At 55.6% G+C, this 17454-nt stretch overlaps 5 protein-coding genes across 5 annotated transcripts; 2 read left to right on the top strand and 3 right to left on the bottom strand.

Annotated features, from left to right (window-relative positions):
- Window positions 1-786: 786 nt before the first annotated feature.
- BO86DRAFT_404211 (uncharacterized protein) lies at window positions 787-1569 on the bottom strand (the record flags this gene model as incomplete). Its single annotated transcript, XM_025673992.1, has 1 exon — window positions 787-1569. The coding sequence occupies one exon, from the start codon at window positions 1567-1569 to the stop codon at window positions 787-789; it is 783 nt and encodes a 260-aa protein (XP_025522782.1).
- Window positions 1570-1772: 203 nt separating this feature from the next.
- BO86DRAFT_393080 (alpha/beta fold hydrolase) lies at window positions 1773-2941 on the bottom strand. The gene has a single exon (XM_025672944.1). It carries the CDS (start codon window positions 2917-2919, stop codon window positions 2104-2106), a length of 816 nt encoding a protein of 271 aa, XP_025522781.1. The 5' UTR covers window positions 2920-2941; the 3' UTR covers window positions 1773-2103.
- A 942-nt stretch (window positions 2942-3883) lies between these two features.
- Window positions 3884-7330, top strand: BO86DRAFT_442192 (putative UDP-glucose,sterol transferase; the record flags this gene model as incomplete). Its single annotated transcript, XM_025676292.1, has 7 exons — window positions 3884-4028; window positions 4088-4718; window positions 4776-5012; window positions 5061-5828; window positions 5881-6658; window positions 6713-6851; window positions 6914-7330. 7 exons carry the CDS (start codon window positions 3884-3886, stop codon window positions 7144-7146), a joined length of 2931 nt encoding a protein of 976 aa, XP_025522780.1. The 3' UTR covers window positions 7147-7330.
- A 348-nt stretch (window positions 7331-7678) lies between these two features.
- Window positions 7679-13944, bottom strand: BO86DRAFT_442184 (acetyl-CoA synthetase-like protein; the record flags this gene model as incomplete). The annotated part of the gene is made up of 4 exons (XM_025676291.1): window positions 13103-13944; window positions 11319-12959; window positions 11059-11287; window positions 7679-11020 (listed from the first exon to the last, which is right to left on the bottom strand). Exons 1-4 carry the CDS (start codon window positions 13471-13473, stop codon window positions 7679-7681), a joined length of 5583 nt encoding a protein of 1860 aa, XP_025522779.1. The 5' UTR covers window positions 13474-13944.
- Window positions 13945-15730: 1786 nt separating this feature from the next.
- On the top strand, window positions 15731-16391 carry BO86DRAFT_422786 (SRPBCC domain-containing protein; the record flags this gene model as incomplete). The annotated part of the gene is made up of 3 exons (XM_025675365.1): window positions 15731-15784; window positions 15855-16004; window positions 16101-16391. 3 exons carry the CDS (start codon window positions 15731-15733, stop codon window positions 16389-16391), a joined length of 495 nt encoding a protein of 164 aa, XP_025522778.1.
- Window positions 16392-17454: the final 1063 nt, after the last annotated feature.

Raw genomic sequence — 17454 nt, 5'->3', positions numbered from 1 at the left:
ATGTGAAGCAGGAATGTTAACAAGGCAGTGCTCATGATAGCATGTCCAGTCGCAAACAAGCTGACGGAAGTTACTCTGCAGTTTCACACAAGTGTCAAGCATTCATTCCAAAGCGTGATCGTCTATAGTAAGTGCATGACGACTCAGTTGCACTTTACGAACGCTCACTGGCGTAACACACAAGTCCAAACCCCAATCCATAGCACACTCTCCATACCAGATCGAAATCACACTGCTCAGCCCTAACTCTCCCGCGATCTAACACGCGTATGGCTACTAGCTGCAAACACCATCGGTGAAGCATCTACCCCCAGTCCAAGATATCCCCCGGAGAATACATACCAACAGACCCCTTCCTCCCCTCCCCCTTCAAGTAAGCATGATAATCCGCATCCTCCTCGCCGCCCACCGACCTCACCGTCAGCACCGTCGTGTCCCCGCGCGCGGTGCTCCGCCCAAACACACTCCGCAGCCCCGTGATCGTCCCGCGCGGGATGCGCGGGAACCTCCATCGATTCTTGTCGTGGGTAGTCCGCGGCCTGTACATACAATGCAGTAAAACATGGTGGTCAGAACCTCTGCGTCACAACGCAGACTTACAATGGACAATACTGTCACTCAAATGTCGCTCGACGAAGACCACCACTTTGGCTGCCATTCGCCCAATTGCAAGTTGCTTGGGCTGCTGTTACGAATATTCATCTTGTGAGTTTGCCTGATGTGATATTATTCTCAATAATTCTCAACAATTGCTAGTGTTCCATCTATACAGATATCTTCCAACTCTCAGTCACTCTCTTGCTCACTGGGCAACTTCATTGTGATCATTGGTAGCTCTGCCCAGAAGCGCTTGAATAGCTCACCAAAGACCTCAAGCGCCGGACGTGCATATGTCTTGCCGTGGTGACAACCAACCATGACGGCGAACACGGACATACTGCCCATATCCACAATCCATGCTCCGCTATCGACGGGGTGGCCCGGCATCGACAGGGTATACATCCGGCCGACGGGCGGCATGTCGATCACGGTGAGCTTGCGACTCTGAAGCCGAAGCGGACGGTGATTGATTGCAACCCGCAAGCGACCCGCCGGGACCCTGCACTTCGAGATCGACTGCAGCGAGGTTGTATCCTCGTTGAGAAGCAGCTCCTGGTCATCCAGACGGACCAGAGCCCAATTCCCTTGCAGATGCCAGAACCTCGGGTCTGCGGCAAAGAGACCCGAGAGGTCAGGGACCGCCCCGATCCGCCTGTCGGTCTGGTAATCATAGGCCTCAAATGCGAAGAATGGGCACGTACGCATGTTGCTCGAATGGAGCGGGGAGTGCCCGGATTCCTCGTAACTGGAGATGGGCGCCCACAGGCCTTCCTCGGCCTCCTGCTCGGCCACCGGAGTCTTCTGCTCGATGAACATGACCTGTTGGTCCGGGTCCGCGAGGAATGGGCGAAGGACGGTCAACCCGTAAAAGGTCCCATACAGAGAGATGATCCCTCCGATGGTGGCTTCTCGCCGTGGATCGCCTTTTTCGTTAACGTAGAATCGGGACCCGCAAATTCGGGAAGCCATTATTACAAATTGGAGGCCTGATATGAGGATTGGGGCTTGATATCAGCCGGTCGTTCTCCTGGGATCGCTGGTATTTAATCTCCTGGTCCAGCTGCAGATTTTGAGCTTTCTCTTTGCATTTCTTTATATTGATGGAGACAGTCTCGCGTTCGGTCTGAGGCGACCCATTATATTAATGTCGACACCTCCCGCTACTATTCTTTGAAGCCTTGCATTGTCGCCTTTACTGCTTTCAGGTCTATGTTTTGCTTGATCAATGTCTTTCAGTATCTGCGATCCGAGGGACCCTGACAACTGTTGAATTCAGGGCTCTGCACAACTGGCTGTTCGCTCCCTGGTTCTATCCACAGTACTGAACAGCCCAATCTCGATGCAAATGTCTGGAAGTGATCCACCGGCACAGGTACTTTTAGTAAACTATACATATCCTCGAGCCCACCCGTACCCTTAACCAGTGCTTTGAAATCTCACAGAAACAGAACCGAACCATACTTTTAGTACCAAAATATCGCCAACCATCTACAGTCTACTGCTCTAGATCACCGCACTGCGTTTCATAAAGCCCACAATGCGCCCAAACATGTCTACGGGGTTGGAGTACATGGGGAAATGACCACTCTGGGAGATCTCGGCCAAGGCGACCCCATGCTCGCGCAGGGTGCCCAGATACGACAGGTCGCGGTTCAGCTCGCCGTACATGAACATGCGCGGACACTGGAGCGCCAGGAAGCGGTCCATCAGATCGCCGTCATCGGACAGCTCCGTCATGGACCGGAAGATGGGCTCGATGGCGGCGGGCCGGACGCGCGCGGCCAGCGTCGACGCGTACAGTGCCGTTGAGTAGGCCGGGCTGCCGCGCGTGCGCTCGATGAACAGCTCCAAGAACTCCTCCGGGGTGGACCCCGGGTGGGTGAAGATCTGGCGGCTGAGGAAGCAATCCTCCGGGGCCAGGTTGCCCTTGATATCCACGAAGCTGAGGATGCGGTCCGGGCGGCGGTCGGCCAGCATCAGGGCCGTGAGCCCGCCCATCGAGTGGCCGATCAGGTGGCAGTGGTCGACGCCGTAGTGGTGCAGCACGGCTTCCGCGGTGGCAACCATGAAGCCGATGGTGGCGGCGGTCGGGTCGGCGGTCTCGGTCGCGCCGCAGCCGGGCGCGTCGTAGGCGATGAACGTGTGGTCTTTCAGCGGTCGCTGGAAGATCAGATCGTGCAGCTCCTCTTTGCACGAGCCGAAGCCGTGCAGCCACAGGATGGCGTGTTGCGGGCCCCGGCGGATCAGCGCGGATACTTGCAGCGGGTTCCCCTCCACGGTGATCGGAAGAGTCTCGTATTCGGGGGTTTCGAAATTCATTGTCCTGGGGGGGGGGGGGGGGTTTCTCTGTATTTCGCTTTCTGGCAAGAAAGTGCTGTGGGAGAATTCTATGCCGTAGAACTAATATCCGGTGGTGTTTGTCGATGGCAGCCTCGACTCCCAACGATTGCTGCCGACTAACAGTCAAAACGCTCGTAGGCCAATGGTAACCATTCAGTATTCAGCAGATAGTTATGCAAGTGGTACAATAAAGTCCCATGGCTCGATAGCATGGGTGGCATGCGAATAGTATGAGAATCATGGCGATGATCGAACTAGTTAAAGTAGTTGACAAAAGGCAAAAAGGCAAATCAGAAGACAAGGAACCGGTTTTGGGAGGGATCTTCTGGCTGTATAGGGTCACGTGGGACCTTATCACATCACGTGAGATGGAATGATCTCATCCCCTCATCCCCTCATCCCCTCATTTCCTTCTCTCTGTCTCTCCCCATTTTCCAAGATTTCCCTTTCCCCTTCACCATCCGCGGTAACAGACCCTCCAGACAAGGCTGAGCCTGTTGCACTTCTCGGAGAACTGCCGAACAAGCCAAGAAGCAATCGGACCCTGATGAGCTCGCTAGTTGCTGGATGGAGTGCGCGACCCACCGGTTCCTTGTGCATCAGTCAATCACCCGCGCCTCCCGATCTTCCGATGATGGTCCATGAAGCAATGGGCCGTGGACCCAAGGGGCCCTGATGGCGTCACTGGCGTCACTGCCCGTACTTTGACTCTTCGACAATGCGGTCTCGCGACCTGCACGTTTTTTTCTTCTCTTTTCTCCTTTCATTCGTTTGAACCCTTATCCTTCTCCAAGTTGTCCGTCTCTCTTCCATTTTTTGCTTTTCCTTCTTTCCTGATCAATCAATCATATGACTGTCACCCACTATCGACACTCTTAACCTCTTCAATCTCCATCCCTCCTCACCCCTGCATGGTCTGCCCCGTCTGCCTCTGCCAGCACCCATGCCGTCCCACCATGGCTCAACAGCTAGTGACTGGCCTGAGGATCGGCTCGCCCACGACGAGCCCTCTTCCAGCGGCCATCATCGCTCCAATCGACGCGCCCACTACCATGAAAAGGGTCTAAATACCGGGGTCCGGATTATGGGTGCGCGTTCCAAGACCCCCGTGTTGCATCACAATAGCTAACAGTCACCTCTCATCCAGACGATGGCCGTCTCGATATCAAATTCCGCGACCGCAAGCCCTGGGTCACCAAGATCCTGCAACACCTCCAGTCCCAACCACCCGAACTCGAGAAAGGCAAGAACGATTTCTGTATAAATGCAGACGATTGGGACGAGGAACACCAAAGCCCCCTCAAACTCAACATCGTCATTCAAGTCGTCGGCTCCCGCGGAGATGTGCAACCGTTCATCGCGCTGGGCAAGGTGCTCAAGTCCCACGGCCATCGCGTCCGCCTCGCGACCCATCTGGCCTTTCGAGAAGTCATCGAGACCGAAGGGCTCGAGTTCTTCAGCATCGGAGGGGATCCCGCCGAGCTGATGGCGTTCATGGTCAAGAACCCCGGGTTGATGCCGCATATGAGTACGATACGAAGCGGGGCGATCCGACGGCGACGGCGGGAAATGAAGACGATCTTCTCGGGGTGCTGGCGGTCGTGCTGGGAGACTGGCGACGGGACGGGCATGCATCACATCCCCGATGATCCGTGGAGCGAGACGGGCGACTACAGGACCAAGCCATTTGTGGCCGATGCGATCATCGCCAACCCGCCCAGCTTTGCGCACTTGAGTTGTGCGGAGAAACTGGGCATTCCCTTGAACATGATGTTCACGTAGGTGCTTACGAGGCTGCACGCTTGGACTTGGTTTGTGGCTGACAACGTGTTTAGAATGCCATGGTCGGCCACGCAGGCATTCCCCCATCCGCTGGCCACGGTGCGGTCGCAAAACACCAAGCCGTCCGCGGCGAACTTTGCGTCGTACGCGATTGTTGAAATCATGATGTGGGAGGGTCTGGGAGACTTGATCAACAAGTTTCGCAAGCGCGAGCTGGGTCTGGATCCGTTGGATGCCATCCGTGCACCGAGCATCGCACATCAATTGCAGATCCCGTTCACGTACCTATGGTGAGACACTCGATTCTCTTCTACGACGCCTCTCATTGACATCTCTAGGTCGCCGGCTCTCCTTCCCAAGCCTTCGGACTGGGCCGAAAACATCGATGTGGTGGGCTTCTCGTTTCTTTCCTCAGGGTCCGACTACAAGCCTCCTGATGACCTCGCCTCCTTCCTCAAAGCAGGACCTCCTCCCATTTATATCGGGTTTGGATCCATCGTCGTCGACAACCCAGGCGCATTGACCAGGATTGTCTTCGAGGCCATCAAGGCGAGCGGCCAACGGGCCATTGTGAACAAGGGTTGGGGCAATCTCGGGGCCGACGAAAAGGACATTCCCGACAACATTCTGATGATCAGCAAGGCTCCACACGACTGGCTGTTCCAGCACGTCTCCTGCGTGGTGCACCACGGTGGGGCCGGCACTACCGCCGCCGGCCTTGTGCTGGGATGTCCCACCGTGATAATCCCCTTCTTCGGCGATCAGCCCTTCTGGGGCTCCATCGTCGCTCGTGCGGGTGCGGGTCCACAGCCGATTCCGCACAAGCAGCTGACGACGGAGAAGCTCACGGAGGCGATTAAGACGGCATTGGAGCCCTCCACCAAAGAAAAGGCCAAGGAACTCGGCGAGCAGATGCGCACGGAACAAGGGGTGCGGAATGCGGCCATAAGTTTCTATCAACACCTGGACTTGCAGAGTCTGCAGTGCTCGATCTGTCCCCATCTCCCGGCCGTATGGTGGGTCCGGCATTCTCATATCAAACTCAGCACATTCGCCGCGGCAGTGTTGGTCGAGACGGAGCTGATCGACCCACGGAATGTGGTCTTGTGAGTTATCATGTACCACTGTTTGTCAGCAACTCACGCTAAACTCCATCAGATACCGATCTATCGAATACGATACCAACCGTGACCCTCGCGGGCCTCTGACCGCCGGCGCCGAGGTTCTCTACGGCATTATCTCCGGGTTCGTCAGCGGCATCGCCGACGTCCCCAGCGGCGTGGCAACGATATTCTCCACATCTCGCGAGCAACGGCACCGTCGCCGGAAGGAATGGAAGCACGTGCGCGAGCTCCAACAGCGGGACGGTGCGTCGTCCCTCTACCGGCGCACGAAGACCTCTCTGGATTCAGGGGTGGGGGATGAGGGCAGTCAACCGAATCAAGGCGACCTCCAGAGAATGCGCGCGCAAGCGAACAGGCCCGCCAACACTGCCAGCCACTCCCGTCCGTCATCCGACGAGTCCGACGAGGCCTATGTCTCCGCCGAAGAAGGCAACCTCAGCGACAGCGACAGCCAGTCAAGTCGCTCTGATCAAGGCGAAGAGACCAGTCCCCGGACGAGTTCCGGTAGCTCCCAGACGACGTTAGAGCCGGACACCGACCCGGTGATCGGCGAGGAGCTCGACCTCGAGCGGACGATCACCCGGCTCCGCACGCGCGAGGAGTCCGGCGCGAAGGAGTTCTTCGCGGAAGCTACCTACCACGCCGGGAAGATGGCCAAACACATCCTCAACTGGGCGATCATGATCCCCACTGACGTGACGTTGAGTCTGTCGAAGGGGTTCCACAATGCCCCTAAGCTGTATCACGATTCCACCGTGGAGAAAACGCCCAAGGTGCTGGGCGTGAGGAGTGGGTTCCGCGCGGCAGGCACGGTAAGTTCTCCCCGTTGGAGCAGGACGGAGTCTGGTGGCTGACAACATGGGCAGGAATTCACCCATGGCCTCTACCACGGCGTGACCGGCTTGATCACCCAACCGATGCTCGGCATGGAGAAATCCGGCGGCGGCGGCTTCGTCAAAGGAATTGGCAAGGGGGTGGGTGGGGTGTTTTTCAAACCTACTGCCGGTAAGTTGGTTTGCTCCTGTACAATTGTTGTTCGGGTTCAATGTGCTGATCGAGAGCGGTAGGCATTTGGGGCCTGGCAGGCTACCCGCTGGACGGGATCCACAAGAGCCTGCGGAACTCCCTGGCCAAGAGCAAGACGAAGGAGATCCTCACCTCGCGGATCAAGCAGGGCATCGAGGAGATGAGTGCCGCGACGCCGCAGCAGCGGGCGGAGGTCATCCAGCGGTGGAATCAGCTGGTGAAGGCAGAAGGGGGTGCTGGGGCGGATAGTGGTAGTGGAGATTCGCGTTTATGATGATGACGAGGATGAGCGAGGGAACTAGAACTCAATCAGATTTATAATACTGTACAGTACAAAGACACAGACCATGATACATGAAGATCAAGAGCCACGAATGACACCACTAACTTGCTTTGTTCATCCGAATCTAGGGTATGTCCTTAGCAAATAGGGGGTGCGGTAGTAGTATGCGGTCGTAGCACTACCATAATATCGGTTTGGCTGTACGGTACCCCTACATTTATACTGGTGAGCCCTGCTTATTATCTCACCAAGATGACTCTAGCTGATTTCGAGGAGGTAAACTACTTCTGAGAAGACCAACTTATGATTCGAATTCGCAAGCCTTGCCCAACTTGCCAATAAGTCTATACGAAAAGCACTGACCGTTGTAGATGGATGATATCTTATCTGGGACACAGGAGACCTCGACATGGCTTTTTCCTCTTCATCCACTTTCAGCGGTCCACCGCCGAACGCATCCTCAACCATGCCAGTCCCACATGAACCCCAACACCCCCAACCGAAGCCCACAGCAGACAACAGCCTACTCTACAAACCGCGGCGCCGAAAGCAACGCCAACGCATCCGGAAACCGCGCAACCCGCTGACCGGTCTCCAGCAGCATCCGCGCCAGCGCCGCAGCCCCCTTACCATCCCACACATCGCCGGAAGCAAGAACCTGGACCTTCAGCTCGCCGCCGCCGACCGTAATGCACCGGACGAGCACCTGGCCCGGCAGGCAGATGCGGAGGTGGGCGGACCGGAACGCGGTGTGTGCGCCGTCGAACGCGAGCGGCGGATAGTCCTCCCGGGGCAGGTGGTTGAAGATGCACCCGAAGCGCGTGCCGGGGGCCCAATCTGTGCTGCGGGCGGTGATTTCGTCCAGGTCTAGCACGCTGTAGCGCGCGATCTGCACGTACTGCTCGTGCAGCGCGTGGCAGAGCTCCCGCGCCGTCCACGATTGCCCGGCCTCCAACGGCGGCGGCGGCGGCAGCTGCACGCGCACCGGGTTGATGTTGATGCAGGGTCCTAGGATGGTCGTTGCGTCCTGCACCGGGTTGGCGCGCGTGTCCATCACCGGGCCGAAGGTAATGTCGCTGCTTTGGGTGTGGTGGGCTAGTGTGTAGGCTAGGGCGGCGTTCATGAGCGTGGGGAGGGTGATGCCCGGTAGGTTGGTGGGGGGGAGTGCGCCGGTTGCGGTCTCTTTGGTGTCTGTGGCGCTGCTGCTGCTGCTGTCTTCCGGGGCAGTGGTTGTGCCGGGCAGAGTCGTCATCCTGGCGCCTCGGAGGTAGTGTCTCCAGAAGGTGAAGGCCGCGGCGGACCGGTGCTTGTGGCGCCCGTACACGTACTGCGCGAACGGGGTGGCCGGGGTGGAGGGCAGGACGCCACCGGCATTGTATGCGTGCGTCAGGTCGGACGAGAGAAACGGCAACGACAGTCCGTCGTACTGCGCGTGCCAGAGCTGGATGACGAAGAGATGTTGCGTCGGCGACTGGGAGAACAATGTGAAGCGCGTGGGCGGTTTGCCCAGAGCCAGAGGGTTCGGACGGTCGAGATTTGAGAGGTCGTAGTGTGGAAGGTTAGGGCAGTGTGGGGCGTCCGATGCATTTTGGGCTGCTGCTGCCACCCGGTGGGAGAAGGCCTCGAAGGATCGCAGGATCACTTGGACAAGCTTGTCGCGAAGCCTCGTGAAGACCGTGCGCAGGATGCTGTGCTTTTGCACCACCGCTCGACAGGTTGCTTGGAGCCGGTCGGGATCCATGGGCCCGTTGATGGTGAAAGATGTGGTCACTGGAGTCCACTGGGTCAGAAACCAGAGCTGGCATCCTGTCAACGGGAGGATTTCGAGGATCGCGCCTGTCGACGTGAGCCCTAGCTCGCCGAGCTCGGCCGGGGTGAGAGACGAAGCGTCGTAGTCAAGGAGAGAAAAGGGAGGGAAATCTCGGTGCTGGAGCATGGGGCTCGAGAGCAGCGAGGTCTGCATCTCCTGGGCCAGACTCGCCACGGTGGAATGCTGGAAGAGGTCGCGCACGGTGATCGCACTATCCAGCTGGCTGTTGATTCGCGTCACCACCTTGGTGGCTTTGAGTGAGTCTCCACCGTAGTCGAAGAAGTTATCGGTGATGCCAATCTCGATACCCAGGATGTCGCTGATGACTTGAGCCAGGGCATGCTCGGTGTCGCTTCCTGGGGCTATTTTGTCTGGGATCACCTTCGATCTGGCGCACATGTGGGCTTGCTTTGCGAGCGCCTGCCGGTCGACTTTGCCGTTATTGTTGATGGGCATCTTGTCCACGACCACGATGGACTGGGGCACCATGTACTGAGGGAGCCGGGCCTGAAGCATCTGTCGTAACTCGCGTTGGGTCCTCTGGTTATATCGCTGTTGCAGAGGATGGTTACTCAACGATCGAGAAGGCCGACCCGCATGGTCAGTGGGGAATCGGAAGAGTACTCTGCCTGTCTTGCTCTTCGCATGGTTGCGGTGGAAGATAGCATCCAGTCCACCACGCTGGGAGTGCTGCCGGGCCCAGCTGATCTCAACCTCGAAGCCGGTCTTCCGCGCGAGCGCCACCAGTTCCACCGGTGAAAGTGACGGCTGGGGTTCGTCCATGCGACGGAGAGTTTGGAGCCGGTGGTTACGTGCAGCCAGTGCTCTTACGCATTTATCGTCCAGAAGGTCAAGAACCTGCCGTTCTAAGATCGTCTTCTTGTAAGGGATGTTGCTCACAGCTACCAGAGACGACTGAGCCGACTTTTGCAAGAGCTTCAAGAGGGATCGGTGATCCAGCGCAGCGTCCATGCAGTCAACCCAGTCGCTCTCGCCAACTTCGTGGATCTGTATCGGCGGGTTCTTATCCTGCCGGGCATGTAATACAGCAGCATACCGGTAGCAGCTTAGCTCGTTCGTTGCTTCCATCTTCTTGGGCAGGATCTCGACGTGTTCGACAAGGTCAGGAAGCTGAACTGGTAGCCTCGTGAAAAATGCTGGGTCAACCAGTAACTCTTCTTCCAGGCCGGGAGCCTCAGCGATGGCCTGTTGAACGTCGTCCACAGTCGCTGCGTCGCCAAGACGATGTAACACCTTGGACACTTGGAGCTCTCCGTAGAGTGCGTAAGATCGTATATCCCCAAGGAAGATGCGTTTCACACCCTGCAGTTGCACAAGATCCTTGATCACCTTCATCAAGTACCCCGGGGAAGGAAAGGACTGGATAACCGAGTTCAGTATAGCAAGATCATGCGACTGGTCGCTCTGAATATGGCAAATGTCCGCCGCCGTGCCGACTTGCATCTGGATCTTCTCCGCCGCCCCAGGGATTGACCGAACAGCCGCGTTGACAAGGTGAACTGCATTGCTCGCCGGCTCCAGGCCGACATACCGCTTGAAATGAGGGATCAGATTGAAGAGAACCATCCCACTCCCAGTACCTACTTCTAGCACCGTATCATGCGGGCCGCTACTCAGGATAGTGTCGATAGTGTCGTCCAGCCATTCGTTCATCTCCGCTGTGACAATATTGCTTCCATCGTATATCGAGGTCCATCCGACGAAGTCTCGACCAACTGTGTCGGGTTCCAACTTGGGCATCGCACCGTACTTTTCCACGATGAAGAGCTCCGTCCAGCTTCTGACCTGCTCGGCCGTATTTTCGTCAGCAGGGGCCACACCCGAAACTGGAGCTTGCGGTTCATGGACTGTGACAAAGCCGAGAATGCTAGAGCCCCCGTCTTCCTGCTGCTGTATCACAGCCACCGCATCACTGACCGAGCTGTGGGCGAGCAGGACGTGCTCGATCTCCGCGAGCTCGACCCGATAGCCTCGGATCTTGACCTGCTGGTCCATCCGCCCAGAGCATTCGAGTTGCCCGTCCGTTGGCCGATACTGCACGCGATCCCCCGTTCGATACACCCGCGATACACCCGGGTGCGCTGTCCGCCGATGTCCACGGTCACAAAGCGGCCCTGGTCCAGCTGCGTGTCGGTGTAGCCTCGCGCGAGGCCGTCGCCGGTGACGACCAGCTCGCCCATGACGCCGAGGGGGACGAGACGCAGGTTCGAATCCATGACGTAGGCGCCGGAGTCCGTGAGGGCACGGCCGATCGGGACCCCATTCGCACATCGTACCCCGCGAGGCACGCGGTATATCGTGCTTCCACCGGTGTTTCTCTGTCGGGCCGTACGTATTGACGACCGCCCCACCTTCGACCAGCCCCTGCGCAATGGCCAAGTCCTCCGGATTCGATCGATCGCCGGCCACCATCAGCAGGCCGAGGTTGCGTAAGGTCTGCGGGTGTTCATCCAAGCAACTTTTGAGCAGAGCCGGGGTGAACATTGCGGCGTGGACGCCCGCGGTGCTGAACACCTCGTTCAACCGGATCGCGTTCAACACGGCCATGTCGTCGATGCAGACCAGCGTGCCGCCGTTCAGTAGCGCCGTGTAGATCTCCCACGTTGAAATATCGAAGGTCAGGTTGGCCATGTGAGCGATCCGGTAGTCTGACGGAGAGCAAAGCAAAGTACCGTTGCTCCGCGCTAGTCGGATGATGCCGCGATGCTCGATCATGACCCCCTTGGGACGGCCGGTGGACCCCGAGGTGAACATCACGTAGGCCAGGCTCTCTGGGTGCGGGGGTGCAATCGCCGGGGTCCCATGCAGTCCGTCTGGCGCCTGATGATCCTGCCCTGGTACGCAGACAAACTCCACCCCGTCGCGGTGGACGGCCGGAGCTTTGACGTCCGATCCCAGCAGAACAAGTCGACAGCTCGGCACGGATGCCAAAATCGCATCAATGCGGCCCGCGGGGACTTTGACGTCGAGGGGCAGATAGGCTAGGTGGGCCTTGAGGATCGCCAGAAATGCCACGATCGTCTCACGGGAGCGACTGGCAGCCACCCCTACGAGGGTCTCTGCTGGAAAGCCTCGGCCGGCGAGCCAGCGAGCCAGCCGGTCCGAGCGCTGATCCAGCTCAAGATACGTCAATTGCGCCGATGCGTCCTGGACAGCCACTCGGGCCGGGCCGGCTTGCACCTGCTGCTGGAAGACCTCGACGACGCTGCAGTCCCGTGGGTAATCCGTTCGATCGATCCGGATCAGCCCCATCCGGTCGAGCGCAGGGTATCCATCTGCCAAGGGGAGACCTCTGGCCGTGGTCTCCGGCTGAGCCAGCCCTTGCTGCAGGAGGTCGCGAAACACCGCGAGGAACAGACGGATGGTCTCATGGTCAAAGAGCTCCTTGGCATATAGCGCATGACCCTGGAGCGCGCCCTCCCCCTGGAACAGGTGAAGCTCCAGGTCGAACCTCGTGGTTGGCACGACATTGATCTGCTCGGCCTGCAGGCCTTCCAGCTCGAATTGGCCGAACTCCGCTTGCGAGTGCACAGCAAAAGCCAGCTGAACCAGGGGATTGCGCGAGAGGTCTCGTCTCTTCTCCAGATGGGAGACAATGTCCTCGAAGGGGACATCCTGGCTGGCGAACGCGGCGCTGGTCGTGCCCCGCACCTGGCGAACCAGCCCCTGGAAGGGCTCGTCGTCTATCGTGATCCGGATGCACTGTACGTTGACGAAGAACCCGATCAGGTCTTCCAGCTCCTGCCGGCTGCGGTTGGCAACTGGGGTGCCGATCGTCGCGTCGCTCACCCCGGTCAGGTGGTAGTGCGCCAGCCGGAAGACGGCGAGCAGGACAATGAAAGGGGTCACTTGGCGTTCTGCACAGAACTGTTGCAGGCCCTTATAGAGTGAGTCTTCGATGCTGATCTCCTGACGCCCCGCTTGTCCCGAGAGGGACGTTGGCCGTGGTTTGTCACAGAGGAGCTCGGCCAGCCTGCCCAAGAAGATGGAAGCAACGAATGAGCTAAGCTGGTACCGGTATGCTGCTGTATTACATGCCCGGCAGGATAAGAACCCGGGATGTGGAGGGGGTCCAGTGCCGACAGAGGCGGCTTGCCTCGAATTGCAGCAGCGTACAGGGCCATCAGCTCCTTCCGGAGGACGTTCACCGACCATCCGTCAGAGACGATGTGGTGCATGACTATTGATAGCACATGGTCCTCCGGCCCCAGGCGGAATACAGAGGGCCTCCATCCGGGCGCGGTCGATAGGTCGAAGACCGTGGCGTGCTCTCGGTGCAGAGCACGCAGGAGATCTGCGTCCGTTGGCGAGGACATGTCGATCACGTTGAGTGATTTGGGTTGGAAAGGATGGACCACCTGCACGCCCACTCCGTCTTGGTGGTCGAATGTTGTGCGGAGGGTTTCATGGCGCTCGGTTAGTGCTAGTAGAGCTTTTTGGAGGGCGTCTAGTTGAAGCGGGCCTCGGAGCCGGGTTGCAAATGGCATCAGATACCAGGCAGAGTCGGGGTGCAACTGCTCCAAGAACCATAAACGTCCCTGCGCGAATAACTGTTGCACTGGACCATAGCACTGCGAGCGAGAGATCGGGACGTATTTCTTCGACCGCGGTTAAGGGTGTGATACGCTCGGCCAGCGTGACTATGTCGGAGCACTCGAAGACATCTTGCGCAGTGATGGCAACGTCGAGCTGTTTGTTGATCCGAGATGCCACCATTGTAGCATCGATGGAGTCCCCACCATAGTCAAAGAAGTTATCAGTGGCCTCAACCTTTGTCCCGAGCACGTTGCTGAATTCTGTAGCTAGAGTATGCTCGGTATCACCGGGGACCGGCATCGTGTCGGATATCGAGCAATTGTTGGCGTATCTTGTAAGTGTTGAGCAGTTGATCTTATCCTTCATGAGATATTCGTGTCAATCATCACATTCATTCAGGAGCTATTGGAGGATGAGAATAGAGCGATGACCAAAGTGAGCTGATCTGACCCCAAAACCAGAGGATGGCGGAGCAACCCTTGGTCAACGGGATTGCAGCATCTGGTCAGGTATATGAGCAAACCTCATAGGATATCAGTATCAGCCCATATGGACCTGAATGTGCTCTTCTGTGCTATATAAGGATGGATTTCGAGTTGACAGCCTTTCTTCAGTGGAACATGCACATGCAGGATGTTCACCATGGCATGATTTGGCATATGATGTGTATCTTCTGCCTTGTTTTGAGAATGCAAGCAAGCCTGGCTTTCATAATTGACCCATCGACCAATTACCCATGAAATAGTAAGGCGCTGGGCCTCCCTTCTGGAGCCGAGACAATCTTGCCCACTCCTAGACCCATCGCTCCTCTCATTGTTGGTCGTTTCGTCGCCGGGCCGGTCCGTCGACGAGTGCCGCGTGCAAGGGATATAAATATCTTCCGATCGGGATGTGCTGAAACGGTGCCGAACACATGATAAGACAAAACAATGCCTTGAGTAACGCTATAATCAACCAAAATGAAGCCAAACCGAAGTTGATCGGCAGGACTGCAGAATTAGAAACAAAAGAGAAAAGACAAGCACATTGAAGCATCGATGAGGCCCGTGTTCGATTCACGGGTGATGCATTGAATTTCACTTTTTACCCACACCCCCGCTTGTGCTACAACCGCAGCGCGGGCATTGTTTTGGGAGTATTCGGGATGGTCTTTTGTCCCGAATAGTGATCAAATCACACCATACTGTCTACTCAATGTGAATGGATAGACCCGCATGATGCCTTCCTTTTGGCTTTCGTATACAATGCTCTCGAAGTATTCACATGATCCAACCGGTCACAAAGGCTCTTATGCTCGACTACCTTCGATATAAGAAGGTGTCAGGATGTTAAGGGCTACCTGTAGGGCCGAGGCTCCAGCTAATCCTTAAAGCTCAAAGCGCATAGGAGCTGTTCCCTCTGGAACTCATTTTCCGGGTACCCCCTTTTTTTTCACCCGATCTCTTCTAAGGGGTAAAGATCATGAAATCTTGGGACGACAACAGATGGAGTGAGTTGATATCCCAAGGATCAATGAAAAAGCTTCTCGATACGGTTCTGTAACAACAGTAGACTCGTATTGCGAAACTGGAGGGAAAGAGGCTATGGTTATAAGTTCCATGGCGTATAGCTCCCATCAGATGTGAAGTAGGGCTATCTGGAGGCCTAGCCCTGAAGTAGTCGACCTTGAAATCCTGCCACTGGGATATTATCGGTACGACTATGTATACATAGAGTACAAAGTAAAGGTTCTACAGGCCTTTCTGTTATTTTCTGTAGGTTTCCTCCCACTATCAAGACAGCTCTGAGTATGACGTCCGTAGTTTCATCTACACTTTTGATCTCTCACACTATGCGTTCCTTGTTGCTATCGCCACTCTGGTGATTCCGGGCCATGTGGAAGGTACAGTACAATAGCAATCCAACGAAACGACCAGGAATGTATGTATGCGGTTGGTTCATGCCTCAGGCTCGTAACGGATATCTTTGGTGCAGTTGTTTGGCTTGCTCGGGTGGACAAGTGGGGGGGGAAGGGTTATAGGCTAAGCTACGGCCTCTTCGACCCACAGGAGGAAGGCTGAGCCTTGGCGCTGCATGACCTTACATGTATAAAATGCGTTCAAATTTGCTGATCGGGTTGGGCTCGATGAATTGGACCTAATCCCAAGCTTGCGCCTATTTTTCTATAGAGCGAGGTATCCCAGCTTGATTACACACCTTTCAGTCACGATGATTGAAACTCAGGTCGAGATTGCTGCTCCACCCTCCAAAGTGCGCGAAGTGGTAACTGTCATCTTCCATACACTACTAGGTAGCTACCATGAAACACCACGTTGACTCTCTTGGCCAATAGCTTTTGGACTCTTCAAGATACCCTGAGTGGCACACCTGTCTCATTCACCGTCTCGAAGCGAAGGATAGCACCAAGACGCTGGCGACTTTAATACTGGGCGATTTCATACGTTGTGACATAGATGGCATGAAGTTCGACGCCGAAATTACTGTATGTTGCGAATCCAGCATTTAGAAAGAAGGAGGGTGGGGGGGGGGGGGTTCCTACAGCCTTATGGGACGGAGTCAGCGCTAATCGCGTCGAAAGGAGAATTCCGAGAATCTTTTTCAGTGGCAGGGTCCCCCGGTGGCTGGCTTGATCGCTGGGCTGCATAGCTTCCATATGCTTTCTACCAAGGACGGGTCGGCGACGATACTCAAGCAAACGGAAGAGTTTACTGGTGCACTCGCTTTTCTGATGGGACCATCGTTGTTAGGTAGGAAGTTGGTGGGACAGTATAGCAGGTTCAATGCGGATCTAAAGAGAAGAGTTGAGGAGCTCAAATTGAAGGATGGATCAGCGAGGAGAGCGTGGAATGCCTGGACAGCTACATCTTGATGGCTCTCGCAGGAGAAGAGTTTGTTCTAGGGATTAGGCGAAATCGAAATTTCATCATTGGCTGTCGAATGCAATGTTGGCGAATTATGATAATGCTCCACTTCCTCGACTCGCAGAGATAGTTTCCCATCGTTCAATGCTAAGCTGCGAGGTACTATCCTTCTGCAAGTTCTCACATCGCTCCAGGGCAAACCTCTGCTGCCCATTCACGGAGTGATACTGATCTACACGAACCTCTCCCACATATGTACTTCTTCCTGGCTCACAGGGAAGCATGGCCTCTACTCCTCCATCCGAGGACGCAGTCCGAGAAAGATAGTGTACCAGGTCACAGCAAGTATGCTTGATCATGGGGATCACAGTCGGTAAACAAGCAGAGATCACTCCCGCTGCAGTCTCCACTACACACCACGTTTCCGCGTCGGCAAGGGTCCAAGCGATATCATTGACCTCGAAGGAAAAGATAAGACTAAATCGGTAAATGCTTGCAAATACGACACTAACAGAAAAAGTCATCGGATTAGGGTTCCAAAAATCGTCGAAAGCAAGGAGAGATGAGTTTCGTGTCACACACAAACTCCCGCTCAGGAAGACAAGCAAGATTGAGAACCTCTGGCTGAAATCCGCTTGAATTTTCCAAATGAGCTGACCTGGTAGGGCGAGGATGCAGATGTCCGTAACGAAGTTCGGAACCCCATTGCCGATCAGTGCGGCTTTGAGGTCTATGTGTCAAGGAGCGGGCTGGCGTCTGATTCTTAATCTGGCTGGGTGGTAGGAATAACAGCTTCTGGCTGGAAGATTCTCTATAACTGGTTCTCTGGATTCTTTACTAGCTACTGGGTTAGACTATTTTTAGATTTATAGACAAGATATAGCTTAAAGAGCTATAAACAGGATTAGAAACAAACAGATAGTTAAAAAGATTACAGATTATATATAAAATAATTAAAAAAAGTAAACAGATTAATAAAATTAAATAAATTAAATAAATTAAATAAATTAAATAAATTAAATAAATTAAATAAATTAAATAAATTAAATAAATTAAATAAATTAAATAAAT

This window comes from Aspergillus japonicus (assembly GCF_003184785.1).
Source record: "Aspergillus japonicus CBS 114.51 unplaced genomic scaffold BO86scaffold_86, whole genome shotgun sequence".
NCBI lineage: Eukaryota > Fungi > Ascomycota > Eurotiomycetes > Eurotiales > Aspergillaceae > Aspergillus > Aspergillus japonicus.
The sequence above is the reverse complement of the archived record's forward strand: the minus strand, read 5'-3'. Positions and strand labels throughout refer to the sequence as shown.

Excerpts from the sequence above, each read along its gene's own strand:
- BO86DRAFT_393080 (XM_025672944.1), bottom strand. The coding sequence starts at position 2,919 with ATGAATTTCGAAACCCCCGAATACGAGACTCTTCCGATCACCGTGGAG.